The 14,495-nt window shown below is 37.6% G+C and overlaps 1 protein-coding gene across 3 annotated transcripts in view; it reads right to left on the reverse strand.

The window, feature by feature from the left end:
• FBXO4 (F-box protein 4) overlaps positions 1-12,264 on the reverse strand; it is a 44,257-nt gene extending 31,993 nt beyond the window's left edge. The window contains exons 1-6 of one of the 3 annotated variants that reach the window (XM_072824753.1): positions 12,030-12,260; positions 10,455-10,690; positions 7,662-7,882; positions 4,157-4,232; positions 3,870-4,045; positions 76-268 (exon numbers count right to left, since the gene is read on the reverse strand). In XM_072824753.1, coding sequence (XP_072680854.1) covers positions 76-268; positions 3,870-4,045; positions 4,157-4,232; positions 7,662-7,882; positions 10,455-10,690; positions 12,030-12,218 — 1,091 coding nt within the window. In that variant the 5' untranslated portion in view covers positions 12,219-12,260. Of the gene's footprint in view, positions 1-75; positions 269-3,869; positions 4,046-4,156; positions 4,233-7,661; positions 7,883-10,454; positions 10,691-12,029 lie in introns of all 3 variants that reach the window. The other 2 variants (XM_072824752.1, XM_072824754.1) reach the window with 2 other exon arrangements.
• Positions 12,265-14,495: the final 2,231 nt, after the last annotated feature.

Raw genomic sequence — 14,495 nt, forward strand, 5'->3', positions numbered from 1 at the left:
TTCGTTAAAGAGAATGAGTAGGAAAGAATAAAATCAAATAGAGAACAGTGAAAAATAAAACAAGATTTTTCTCACCAGAGATAGGACCTTACCATCCATGGGTGGTTTAGATGATTTAGACGCAGCTCATGAGCCAAATAAAAACAGGGCATTCTTTTTACATTTGCTTGAGAAATGCAAGATAAAACCAGCATAGGTCTTCCTGAAGATCCAAAAGCTGGATCTGTCATTGCCATAATACGAGAAAATTCATCTTGCCATTCATGTCCTAGAGAATGTAGTCAAAACCCTTAATTTGCATTTTATAAGGATTTTTAAAATAATAAAACAAACTTCAAAACAAGGAAACAAAAAAATTACCAGGATCCAAACATAACAAACTGCCTCTATCGCTGTTCATTTACTGATTTGTCATAAAACTACTATTAGATAGCCTTCAAGGATAGGAATTTCAATGAAATTAGAGGGGAAAAAAGGTCACAATACCATTCAGATGTCTCCAGAGTTTAAATGCAAAAATACTTTGATATAGGTATTTTCCTCTCACAAATTTTGTAGCTAACACTACCCTTTCTTTCAAAGACCTTAGTTTAAACAATTTAAAAATATACTTGGGTCTTGCTCTTTTATTTAAACCAACAATCTCTGCCTTTCATTAGACTGTGTAAATTGCTGATATTGTGAGGTAGTCAAAATCCTAAAAGGACACCCAATGATTCACACACACCCTTGTATAATCTCTTCCCCTTTGAGTGTGGAAGAAACTTAGAATCAGTGATTGGGTATCACTGCCATAAGTAGGCTACATCATAATACACAACTGACCTCAAGAATGAGCCATTATACTAAGTGAGGCTGACCTAATCAGGCAGGCCCTTAAAAGAGTTGAGGTTTTCTTAGAAAGATTCTCCATTGCTAGATTTGAAGACAAGAGGAAGTCACAAGGCAAGAAATGAAGATACCTTCTAAAAGATGACATAAGCTCTCAGCTGACAGTTGGCAAGGAAACAAAAACCTCTGTCCTACAATAGTAAGGAACTGAATTCAGCCAATAACTTCAGTGAGTTAGCAGATTTTTCCCCAGAGCCACCAGAAAGTACTGCATCAAACCATCCAACTCTGATTTCAGCCTGTGAGACCTTAAGCTGGAAACTCAGCCATGCTGTGCTGACTTCTGACACAGAGAATTATGAGCTAATAAATAGGTGTTATTTTAAGTCACTAGGTTGGAGGAAATTTGTTATATATGAAAAGAAAATGAATCAATATTTAATGTCATTATCAACAAGGTGTACTTATTATTATTATTTTTAAAAATTTTATTTTATTCAGGAGAGATACAGAGAGAGAGAGGCAGAGACATAGGCAGAGGAAGAAGCAGGCTCCCTGTGGGGAGCCCGATGTGGGACTTGATCCCTGACCCTGGGATCACGCCCTGAGCCAAAGGCAGAGGCTCAACTGCTGGACCACTCAGGCATCCCAACGGTGCATAGAAATCTAATCATATACTTTTTAGATTTTGACTTGTCCTATCTGTTCTTTGTTCTTTATCCACCCCCCCTTCTTTGGAGTGAGTTTGTAATTACTCCATTTTACCTTCATTACTGGCTTATTTAATTGTACCTCTCTCACTTTTTTTTTTTTTTTTTCCTCTCTCACTTTTTAAGTGGCTACCCAAGGATTTACCACGCACATTTTTGTAAGTTTACCTTTGGATAGTATTATGCAACTTCACACATAGGAAAACCTTATACCAATGTATTCCCATTTGATCCCTTCCATTTGCTTGTATTGTTATTATGTATCTTACTTAAAAGAATCATATACCCATAATACATTTTTACAATTTTTTCCTGTACATAATTATAAAAAAATAAAAATTAGGGGAAAAAAATCTTATATATAGCTACATTGTTTCCATCCTAGGGTTCTTCATTTTCTTTTGTTTTTTTTTAGATTTTCATTTTCATTTAAGATCCAATTTTCCATCTGGTATATTCTTCTGGTTGAAGAGCTTTCTCTAATATCTCTTGTAATGCAAATCAGCTGATAATGAACTTTCTCAGGTTTTGTCCAAAAGTTTTGATTTTGCTTTCATTTTTGAAAGATATCTTTGGATATAAGGTTTTCTCCACTTTGCAATACCATAAAGATTTCCCTTCACTGCCTTCAGCAATTCTTTCAGGAAATCTTTGTCCTTATCTTTGGCCCTCCATATGTATGCTTTCTTTTGCTTTGGCTATCTTCAAGATAATCTCCTTATCTTTGGCTTTCATCAGTTTAGCCATAATGTATCTAGATATATTTTTTATTTATTACTATTATTTTTAATTTATTTGGAGTTCTCTGAGCATCTTGGATCTGTGGTCTGCTGTCTTTCAGTAATTTTGAAATAATTTTGGCCATTATCTGTTCAAAATTTTATTTTTCCTTATTCTCTTTCTTCATGTTTTGGGACTCCAATTACACATGAGTTATACCAGGTATTGGCATACTACATTCTATGGATCTATTTTTATAATTTTTTTTTTAAAACAGCCATGCCCATTCGTTTATAAATCGTCCATGGCTACTTTTGCACTCTAACAGCAGAGTTGAGTGTGAGAGATCATATGGCTTATATGCTGAAAATATTTACTATTTTCTGGCCCCTTGAGAAAAAGTCCACTGACCCTAGAGCTGTTTCCCTTGATGGGTTCCTCCAGCTTGGTTTTTCCTATTTTACTTTGGATAATTCCAATTTATCTTCAGTTTTACCAAAGGTTTCTTTTGCTGATAAATCCATTAAGGAAACTGTTCACCTGCTATATTTTCATGTTTAGCATTCCCATTTTATTCTTTCTTCTTTCTCTCTGCTGAAATCCCTATTGATGCATATTTTCCATTTTTCCACTAGATCCTTTTACATATTAATCATAGTTATTTCAATATCCATTTCTGAGTGACAACATCTGGTTTTATCTTTAGGTATGGTTCCATTGATTGCTTCATCTCTTGTTAATGGGTCATTTCATTTTGATTTTTTTGTATCTTTTATAATGTTTAATTTAATGCTAAATGTTTTTTTGTGGAAGAACAGTAAAGAAAAGATTGAGGCAAAGAAAATATATTCCCAGAAATGGGTATGCTTCTTCTTCGGCTAGAACACTAATGCAGTGGATTGATTCCAACTAGTCAGTAGTTGAGCTGAACTTAACTTTTTAGCTCTGGTTAACTTCAGTGCACCATAAGCTTTAAATTCTTTCAGTAACGCTGTTACCTTGTTCTGAGCGAGAACAATATATTATATATTCATGCATTAACTTATTCACAAAAGATTGTGGAGAAAAATTACAATACTGGTTTGTGCCCCAATAATATTCTGATTTGATGCCTAAATAGCATTGTGAAGGGCAATTATTCAGTATATGTGGAAAGTATTCTTAACTAATCCCACACATCTCTCTACTATCTTAAAGGTAAAATTTTCCAGTTATCAGTATAAATTATTTGAATAGAGCTAGCAGCAGACAAAACATCAGTAAGTGCAGAAGCATACAACAAGAAATAGTATGTAGTTCTAGTATCAAACTTTAATATGCATCAGAATTCTGTGGGTACTTATTAAAAAAAAAAAACGAAGAAATAATCCAAATCTATGAATTATAATCCACTAGAGTAGGAATCAGGTAGCTGTTTTTAACAAGCTCTTCTGATGATTCTAATGCACATCAAGGTTTGAGAACCCACTACTAACATTAATGGTCACAGAATCACATTTATTAAATTAACCACCATGTTCTTAAGAAGTCACAGTAAATCCCAAAAAATCAATTGTATTTGCTTTGCAAAAAAAGGTTCTCTTAAAAAGAAAATATGATAATGCTTACTTTTATGAGCTTCAGCATTTGCAACATAGATGAATCCATCAACAACTTCACACACCTTCTGAATTTGTGGAATTACACTATATCGGCTTCCTTGTTGATCATCTCCTTCATTCTGTAGACTGAACATCTTGTTAACTGCACTTGTATGCTCTTCTCTTGCTCTATCTCTTTCCTTTCTATAAGAAAAATGTAAATATAAAACATAAACAAATACTAAGCAGACTCCACCCCCCCTAAAGTATTCAAGTCCTGATGCCTCAGGTAGGCCACCAAGTAGGCAGCCTTACCTGGTAGTTGAATATAATATCAAGATGTTGAATTTATGTTGGTTGCTCAACTGAAAACTGACTCCTGATCCAATACCTAAAGGAAAAAATTACAGTTATCAAAGCAAGTCATTAAGAAATTCAAAAAAAGATCACATTGAAAAAATTACTCAGTGCAAGCAAAAAGAGCAACCAAAAAGTCCATGACAAGTTATACATAGCTTTGGAATAAAGGGAAATGTTTGTATTAAGGCATAGGTGCTGTATGCAGTTTTCATTTACATTATAATAAAAATATGGATAAAGAACAGAGAACTGATAGGCTTATAGCATTCCTTTCTGTATCATCATATTAGTAGCAGAGGCATCATTAACAGCTAGTAATCTAGTAATATCTATCTCCTAGACTAAGACTCATTTCCCAACTTTTTTGTTTCTTGTTTGTCATACACTCCATATATATATTCAGTGAAATGGCTTTTTTTCCCTCTGAAAATGTTTTTAAATTGATGGGAAGTCACCAATGGCACTGTAGAAAATTGAGGAAATATACAGATACTGAAATGTGAAATTAAACTTGGGCTATACTCTTGAATTTGGCACACTGTCATTTTTTGTGAGCCTTAGTTTTGACATCAAAATACAGCAAGAATATAGAGTGCCTGTGGCTCATTCAGCTAAGTGTCCAACTCTTGATTTCGGCTCAGGTCCTGATCTCAGGGTTGTGAGATAGAGCCTCACATCAGGCTCTGCACTCAGTGGGAAGTCCGCTAGAGAATTCTAATTCTCTTCCCCGTTCCTCTTCCTTTGCCCCTCCCACTGCACTCTCTAATAATAAATAAATTTTTAAAAAATATATAAAATAATACATACTTCTTAGAGATACTATAACATTAAATGAGATTATACATGTAAAACTCCTAATAGAGTGACTGGTAAATAACACATACTAAATATTAGCTTCTTACTGAAGCTGATTATTTAACCGAATTATTCAACACTCTTATTTGTCCTTTCTTAATCTCTTCCCTTCTTTGGCTGTGTTAACACTCAGGGGCTAACACTCTTACCTCATGAAAAGATCCTTCTTTCTTCCATGGCTCTATTTTTTTTTTTTTTCATATAAATGCCCTTTTAGATCTGCCTACTTCTCTCCATCCTCAATTCCTCTTTTAGTCTAAAATCATAACCTCACCTGGACTTTCGCAATCACTCTAACCAGTCTCCTACATCCATTTTTTACCCTACTGTCCACTCTTCTTCTGGCTTAAAAATGCCTACCTAATTATTTTTCTTTCCTTCAAAGCCATTGCTCTTCAAAAACAACTTAATATAATCTTATTCCACTTTTTATACCCTTACTACCTGCATCATAACCAATCTAGTTGTTTAAATAAACCTGTCATGCCATCTTATGTCACCATTCCAGGCAACATATATGCAGAAATCTTGGTAGGTGGAACTGCAAGCATGACTCTGATCTCCTGGCCACCAGGTCTGTTGCACAAACTCCTCACAGAGACAAATTCAACTATATCTCTTTGTTTTCATCAGTTTAACTTCCAGAGATTATCCTCTCAACACATCTAACCTCCAATCAATATGATCTTCACACTGTTCTGTACCACCTTGCCAGCCCCCATCCCCTCATTCTTCCCTGATCTTGCAGGGTTTGAGGCATAATTAAAATGACATTTATGAACAATCACTTCTATTGTCTGTAGAATAAAATTTGCACTTCATGATCAGCAAATTTTCCCACATCCCAAACCTCTCTTCTTTAGGTGTTCTACTTCATGGCCTTACCTGAACTGGCCTACCCTTAGGTGCTGCTTCTCTTGCAGTACTCTCAAGTAACAAAACTGCTTATTCTTCCACATTTTAGGATGCAAATGTAGGGTCGATGCTCTCTTTACTCCTCAGAGCTATGTCCTGTTACTCACCAGCCCTCCCAAAACTTCATCTCTTTGAGATACACCATTCAGCTGCAGTACCATCTCCCCTTCTTCAACCTCATTATTTATGAGTCTCCTTTCAATAACCTCTTCCTTCAAACATTCACTGAAGATTTCAGCACCTGGTTCACAGTATTTTTCATCCTCAGAAACTCCAAGTCCACGTGGACACCATGATTCCCAAATCTTGATTTCTAACCCAGATCTTGCTCTTGAGATCTGGATGCATAGAGTAATCCACAAAGTCATTTGCTCTTTTATTTACCAAATCTATAGAGTGCCTACTATATGCCTGACACCAAACACACAGCTAAGAATAAAGCTGGTAAGACTCTTGTGCTAATGGAGTTTCCATTCAAGTGGACTGCTTATAGCAGACATCTCTACTTATATCTCCCAGAGTTATCAAAGTCAGCATATTCCAAAGAGTAGCTGTCATTCTCCCTATAAAGATCCCTCAAAAAGTTTCTCTTCCTCCTTATCCTAGTGAATGACACTATCATCCAATAGGAAAACCACATCAGAAATACTGCTAATACATATTTAGGCCAATACTGCATGCTTCATATTTTTTCATGATATTATGGTCAAATAGCCTCTTGTAATAAATTTTCCACTCAGGAGCCAGATCTTCCTCAAATGAAATCTTGATCATCTTACATCTCTTTAAAATCTTTCAACAGCTTCCAAATGCTTAAGCATGGCATATACATGTCTTTTCATCTAGCCCCACTCTAGACACATAGAACTACTTCAAATGTGTCATATGTATCCACATCTTTGTGCTTTTAGAAATGTAGCTCTCACTGCTCACAATACTTCTCCCCCTCCCCCTTTTAGTGGCCTACTTTAACTCATCCTAATGACTCAAATAGGGCATCATGTTCAACGTAGAGCCTTCTTTGACCCTTTCTACCCAGGAACTAATTATACCATATCTAATTACCTATATATTTATCTTTGTCCTTATCTAGACCAAGTATCTTCAGGGCAGACAAAATTCTTGATATTTGTTTTAAATCTCTGTACCTCTCGCATCTAATAGGTGCTTTCAGTAAATGAATAAGCAAAGTATAAGCTAGATTACACTACTACCTTTTATTTATTACATCTCCTGCTTGCCAACTAACTACATGATTACTGTTTTCATAGAAAGAAGAGGAAGGTGTTAATTTAGCTCTTTTTAAAAATTCCAATATATATCAAAGTACTTTGCCCACAGTAGACACTGAATGGTTTTTGCTGTTAATATTCTTTTAAAATATGTAAGTACTGTACAAACGTCTTGATAACATATAATTTACCTTCATATAATCTTTTTTTTTCTTTTTTGTCCTTTTTTTCATATAATCTTATATTACACAAATTTGAATAAATAAGAGGAAGTTCACCTCTCGTAAAAAGTAAATCAATTCTTTTAGCCCACTGGGATCTGGGGAGGAGGAGCTCCTATTTACCAAATTACTATATTTCATTACATCAAAAAGTTAATTAAAAATTAATCTATTAACATTTATGTCAAGCTCAAAGTATTTTGGTTATTATGTACTATAGATTAACATGAAAATTACCATCAATCTGTCTCTGAGGCAAACCAGCTGTTGGGCAAAGTTCCTCAGAGGACATCAAGCTCAACACCAAAGACGTATTCAGTTCTTCCAAACCTGGTCCAAACATAGCAAATCGTGGTTCATTCTGGATGATCAATGAGTGTAAAAATGATGTGACAGCTCCATACATAGGACGGCTAGATTTCAAGGATCTTCTTGTATATGGACAGCACATCTTATAGCTGTATAAAATTGTCAAATTAGAAAATTAACACAGAAAAAAACATAGCCAGTTATTCATTTAACAATATATAGTTTATTGAGAACATGCTAGACACAGGAGATACAATAATACAGTTCCAATCCTCATGGAGGAAAGTAGAGGACATACACATTATAACATGTATACCGGATGTCATAAAAAGAAAAAGCAAAGGCACTCTGAGAATAGAAGTGGTCCAAATGTTGAGGAAGTCTTCCCCAGGAAGTGGTTATTTACTTTCTAATCTTTCATTTTCTCATGGAACATTTTCTCTCGTGGTCTAACATTTGTTTCAGTCATAAAAATTCACTACATAGAGTAGTGATTCTCATCATTTTGGGGAGATTTTGCCTCCCCACCCCAAGGGAGCATTTATTTGGCAATGTCTGCAGACATTTTTGTCATTATGACTGGGGGGTCAGTGGGTGGTGCTGCTGGCATATCTAATGGACAGAGGTCAAGGATATTGCTAAACATCCTACAGTGCATAGGAGAGTTGGTCTAAATACTTGGGTCTAAAATGTCAATAGTGCCAAGATTGAGAAACCCTATAGTAAACTATATAGAGAATTAGCATAAATTGTCTCTAGAGGAGAAAAAGAAAGAAAAGATAGAAATTACTAAAGCCACCAATATAACCAAATTTCTTAAGTACTCCTATTAACAGTCTCAAATGTAATGGTTTAATAAGTGTTAAATATACAGGGAGGCTTAAATGTTCCTTAAAGATAATCTAGCAAACTAAGAACCATGTGAAAAAGACCATGCAATTTCTTTCAATAGCTATATATTACTAAATTACCAATTCTACATGTTATCAAAAATTAAAACACAGTACTCAAAATAAAACCTAAAGCCCTTTAACTAAGTCAAGCTGGTTAAGATAATTACTAGCCTAACAATACAATGATCTTTATATAGGAACCTTGTAATTCAAGAAGGAAAAAAAAAAATCAACTTTGAGGCTAGGTAGATCTGGCTAAGCAGTTTTTTCATCTGCATTATTTAAGCAATAACAATTAACCCAGGGTTATAAGGATCAGAAATTTATGATTTAAGAAACAAAACAGTGAACAAAGGAAAAAAGAGAAAAACTTTTAAATACAGAGAACAAACGGGTGGTTAGCAGAGGTGAGATTGGTAGGGGTGTGAGTGATAATAAAACAGGATTAAGAGTACACTTATCATGATGAGCATGAGAAATGCAAAGAATTGTTGAATCATTATATTATATATCTGAAACTAATATAAGACTGTATGTTAATTATATTTCAATAAAAATACTTTATATGATCATGAATAGTTACTATGATTATTAACTATTCCTGGAGGAAAGTTGGCTCTACAGCATGATATATTTGATGCTATGGTCGGCTATGTAAGATAATGCAAAAGTAACAACCAGCAAGTAAGAGTACAACAGCACTTACTGAAATTGTTTATAACATATTACACACATTTTAATCAAGTAGTCTCACAAGACTAAGTATTTAGATTAGAATAAGGAAAGATGTGAATTACTCAAATAAAATATGAAAAAAAAAATCCTGAATCTAGGTACTAAATCTAGCAGAGCAAAACCATTCTTACCTAAAACATAAATATTCTTTTAATTTATTTACAATGCCTTAAATTTGGGGCCCTCAATGAAGTAGGTTACATACAGATCCAATGACATTATATGTTTTTAAGGTGGCAAGATAAGATTCCAATCTGAACAGTCCCTTATAAGCTACATGACTTTAAGCAAATCCATAACCATTTTGAACCTCAATTCCCTATCTGTAACAGAGATAATCCCTTACTGGGAGATGACTAAATAAGTAAACAAACATAAAGCATCCCTCATGGAATCTAATATACTATAGTTGCTCAACAACACTATTCACTCAGCTACATGATATTTAAAAGTGTCAATGCTTTTGGGTGATAATAAAATCTTATTTCCCAGAACCTTGAGAATGATTTTCTTCCCTGCCAAAGAACTGGTCTCCAATCACTGATCATTCCTTTTTTGGATACAGAAAAGTAGTCACTATTTAGGAAAATGACAAATATGGGGACCTGGGTGGCTCAGTGGTTGAGTATCTGCATTTGGCTTAGGTCATGATCCTGGGGTCCTGGTACTGAGTGTCACATCAGGGTCCCCAGAGGGAGCCTGCTTCTCCTTCTGCCTATGCCTCTGCCTCTCTCTCTTTCTCATGAATTAAAAAAAAAAAAAAAAAAAAGAAGAAGAAAAGAAAAGAAAAAGAAAATGACAAATGTTCTAAAGATGATGAAACTTTTAAGAACAATTTTATTTCTTGGCATATGAACTATCTACAATTATTCAAATACTCTAGAGTCAGGAACCACAGGCAAATAAAATGTGAAAACTGAAAGAGTCCTATGAAGGAGGTCATTTAACTTAATCCCCAAATTTTATAAAAGAACACTTACAACCAAATTATATGAAATAAATTAGTGGCAGAGTCAAGACTAATTTAAACCAATGACTTGTAATACAGTCAAATTTGGAATCTTCTTTTTAATTCATAAACCTAGATACTTACATTGCCATGTAGTCAAAAAATGCACCATCAGTGACCTCAGATATAGGCTTTTTTAAGATTTCTAGGTCTGGAAGAGACTTCCAGTCAACAGAAGGCCAAGAAGGAAGATCTCTGAGCAGAAAATATCGCCACAGAATTGGATCTCGTACAGTTTCATTCCAATAATGGCTTGTACTTCCCAACTGACACAGATCATAAGGTGAAAGAAATGACAAAATATATAACTGCACATCAATCTGAAATAGAAACAGCAAATCCGTAAGAGGGATGAAAAATTTATCTTGAAAATTGTTTTCTGATAATAAGTTATAATTATTCTATTATAGCAGGGATCCAAAGGTCAACTGAGCAGTTTGCCTTTTTACTAATTATACCATAATGAATTTCAAAAATAATAAAGAATCACACTAGATAATAAAGATCAACTTAACAGTATTTTCATAATTAAATCTATCATTCCGAAGTTATTTTCCTGTCATCAAAAGAGGAACATAGTGAACATTTAATTGCTGACACACTGAAATACTCATTAAAGACCAATCATTGCTCTGGTATTTCTCAAGCACAAGAACCAAGTCCTTCAATTTCCCCTCCTGGGTATTTTGCCACACCATTTATTTGAACAAATCACTGAAGGAAATAATCTAGTCTTCAAAACAAAACCTTTATCAAGCTGACAAACTTCTGATGTTGTCATTAGTTCTAATCAAAGAGTAAATCCGCCATCTGAGTTCCCCCATAAAACCCGTATTTCAAAGAACAGCAGTTTCCAATCTGATAGACATGAGAAGAATGTGTCAAGTCCAGTTGAGATAGAGAATTTGAATAATTTCTAAGAATTTCTCCTCTGTCCATTTTCCCCTCTGCCTGAAAAAAAGTTTAACAAAGAGTGATGCGGTTTGTTTTAGCTTGAGGCACTTTTAACTCAGTCATTGTCAATTAAATGTGAGGGTTTTTTTTTTTTTTTTAAGATTTTATTTATTTATTCATGAGAGACACAGAGGCAGAGACGCAGGCAGAGGGAGAAGCAGGCCCCACGCAGGGAGCCCGACCTGTGACCCGGGTCACGCCCTGGGCGGAAGGCGGCGCTGAGCCGCGGAGCCCCGGCTGCCCCTAAGCCGAGTGGGGTTACCTGAAACACGCGCGAAGGCAACAGCCGCCCTATCCTCGCACTGCGGGGTTCGGTACGTCGAACTGAGATAAAGAGGCTGAGCGCGGTCGCCGAAGGCTTTCCCAGGCCGCCCAGGAAGTCCGCAGGGGTCTATTTCCCTAGCCTGACGTTCGGGGCGGGGGCCTTCTAGAGCCAAAACTTGTTTTGGGGGTAGAAGAGCCGAGGGTGACCTGACCGCGGCCGCCGACCGGGCTGCGGAGCGTCAGAGGTCAACGCCTCGGCGTTTCTGGCCAACTGTTGCCGCCAGGTGACAACCCCGCCGGACCGGCTGCAGGACGGGGACCGACGCGGACCCGGGCACGGCGACCCGCCCCCCCGCCCCGAGGCCGCCCGTGCGGGGCGCCCCCTCCCGGCCCGGCCCGGCCCGGCCCCTCGGTCCTCCGCGGCCGGCGGCCGCCACTCACCGGCAGCCTCGTCAGGGCGCTGGCCTCCTCACCCGCCTCCTCCTGGGAGGCCCTGGGCGCCGCCCTCTCCTTGCCCACCGACTGCCAGAAGTTCCTCCAGCCGCTGAGGATGGCGGCCTCCAGGCGGCTCCAGTCGCTGTGGTGCGGCGGCGGGGACCTGCCTCCGCAGCGCGGCTCGCTTCCCGCCATGGCCGCCGGCGCCGCCCGGGACGCGCCGCGGGTGACGCGCGCTCCCCGCTCCGGCTCCCGCTCCGGCTCCCGCCTCGCGCCTCCCTCCCTCCCTCCACGTCTCCCGGCGGGGCCGCGGTCGGACGGGAAGGGAAGCGGGAGGGGCCCGACCTGGAAGCTCGCTCACGAGCTGCGCGTTCACGTCGGGCCTCAAGCCCCCGAACCTCACCCGGAGCCGTGAAGCCTCCGGCCCGTCTGTAACGTCCGTGCTTCTCCCAAGGCGGCCTGTCGGTCTGGGCCCAGGCGACCCCGACTTACTCGCCGGCTGCCGCTGCCTTCTGGGCTCCTTGGCCAGTGGCTGCTTCTCCCCACCGCCGTGCTCAGTGCGCAGTTGTTTGTTATTCAGTCTCTGATTTACTGTTTGTTTTCGTTGCGGGAGCAGCAAAACCAGGACCAGAGAGGTGGCCAGGGGCCCAGTCACGAATGACCGTATGCCAAGGCGAGGACTCTGTATTCTCTCTAGAAAAGTTCAGACCCGGTTAAAAACTCCTGAAGGGAGGCATCTCCTAAAAGGGTAGCGAAATCGGGCTAGAATAAGAGAAACCAGATATGCTTCTGTTGAAATCCTGCTGCTGTTTTTTTTTTAGACCTGTCAGAACAGTTATCCATTTTACTTACACTGTCCAGGCTTTACCATAATAAGCCCACATTAAAAGGTATTAAAAAACGAAACCTCAACGGAGTAGTATAAAAGATCAAATTGGCTTTATTGAACAATTCATGAAACTGCAAGCATCCCATCAAGCAGATGGAAAGGAGCTCCACTGAGCTGCAGGACAAGAAAGGATTTTCAAGGTAATAAACAAATAATAATAAAAAAATAAAAATTAAAATAAAATAAATAAAATAAATAAAATAAAAAATAATGAAATAAAATAAAAAATAAAATAAAATAAAATAAAAAATAAATAAAAAATAAAATAAAATAAAATAAATAAATAAAATAATTAAAAAATAAATTAAAAAATAAAATAAAATATAAAATAAAATAAAATTAAATAAAAAAATAAAAAATAAAAAATAAATAAAATAAAATAAAATAAAATAAAATAAAATAAAATAAAATAAAATAAAATAAAATAAAATAAAATAGTAGAGGGGCACCTAGGTAGCACAGTTGCTTAAGGGGCAGATTCTTGGTTTGGGCCAAGGTTGTGATCTCGGCGTCCTGATCTCAGGCTGAATGTGGAGTCAGCTTGGGTTTCTTTCTCCCTCTCCCTCTCATCCTCTAAAATAAGTATTTTTTAATATTTAAAAAAGCAGAGGAGGAGCGCTGGCTGGCTCGGTCTGTGAAGCATGTGACTTTTTGATCTCGGGTTTGGAAGTTCCAGCCCCACCTTGAGGCGTGGAGATTATTTTTTAAAAATTAAATCTTTAGGGATCCCTGGGTGGCGCAGCGGTTTGGCGCCTGCCTTTGGCCCAGGGCGCGATCCTGGAGACCCGGGATCGAGTCCCACATCGGGCTCCCGGTGCATGGAGCCTGCTTCTCCCTCTGCCTGTGTCTCTGCCTCTCTCTCTCTCTCTCTGACTATCATAAATAAATAAAAATTAAAAAAAAAATTAAATCTTTAAAGGCAGAAATGGAAAAAAAAAATTAGCAAAAAGTACACTGTTGTACACAAGGTCATCCTCCTAAGGGGAATGGGAGAGGTGTATCAGTAAATTTCCTAGTGCTAACCAGGAATTCCATGTTGAGGGTTAAAAAGGTTACTTTCTTGGAGCACCTGGGTAGCTCAGTTGGCAAAGTGTGGTATGGTAGTCTCAATTTCAGCTCAGATCTTGATCTCAGGGTTGTGGGATTCCATGCCCAGCATGGAACCTACTTAAAAAACAAAACAAAAACAACTGTTACTCTCCTGAGGAGGCTGAAACTGCAGTTAGGTTAGGTATGAAGTCCTGGTTTGCTGAAGTGGGGACCTTAAAATAATTCCTTTTGGGGCCTGTGGATTTCTTTTCCACAAAGGTGAATTATATTGAACTGGGTATGATCTCTATTGGTAAGAAGGACACAAATACTTATTTAGTACTATTTGTCATCCATTTTCAAGTAGATTACCTTGATCTAATCCAAAGAATACTCAAAAGCCAGATCATCTCTGTTCCTTAAAGGATTATTTCAATCTGTTATAAAACTAAGTTTCTAAGATTATTCAATAAAAAGCAAGACAGCATCATCTGTTATACCATGCAAAAAGAAAAATACATTCAAAATAATCCAGTGGATTTAAAAATTCTATT

The sequence above is a fragment of the Canis lupus genome, chromosome 4 (assembly GCF_048164855.1).
Source record: "Canis lupus baileyi chromosome 4, mCanLup2.hap1, whole genome shotgun sequence".
NCBI classification, from domain to species: domain Eukaryota; kingdom Metazoa; phylum Chordata; class Mammalia; order Carnivora; family Canidae; genus Canis; species Canis lupus.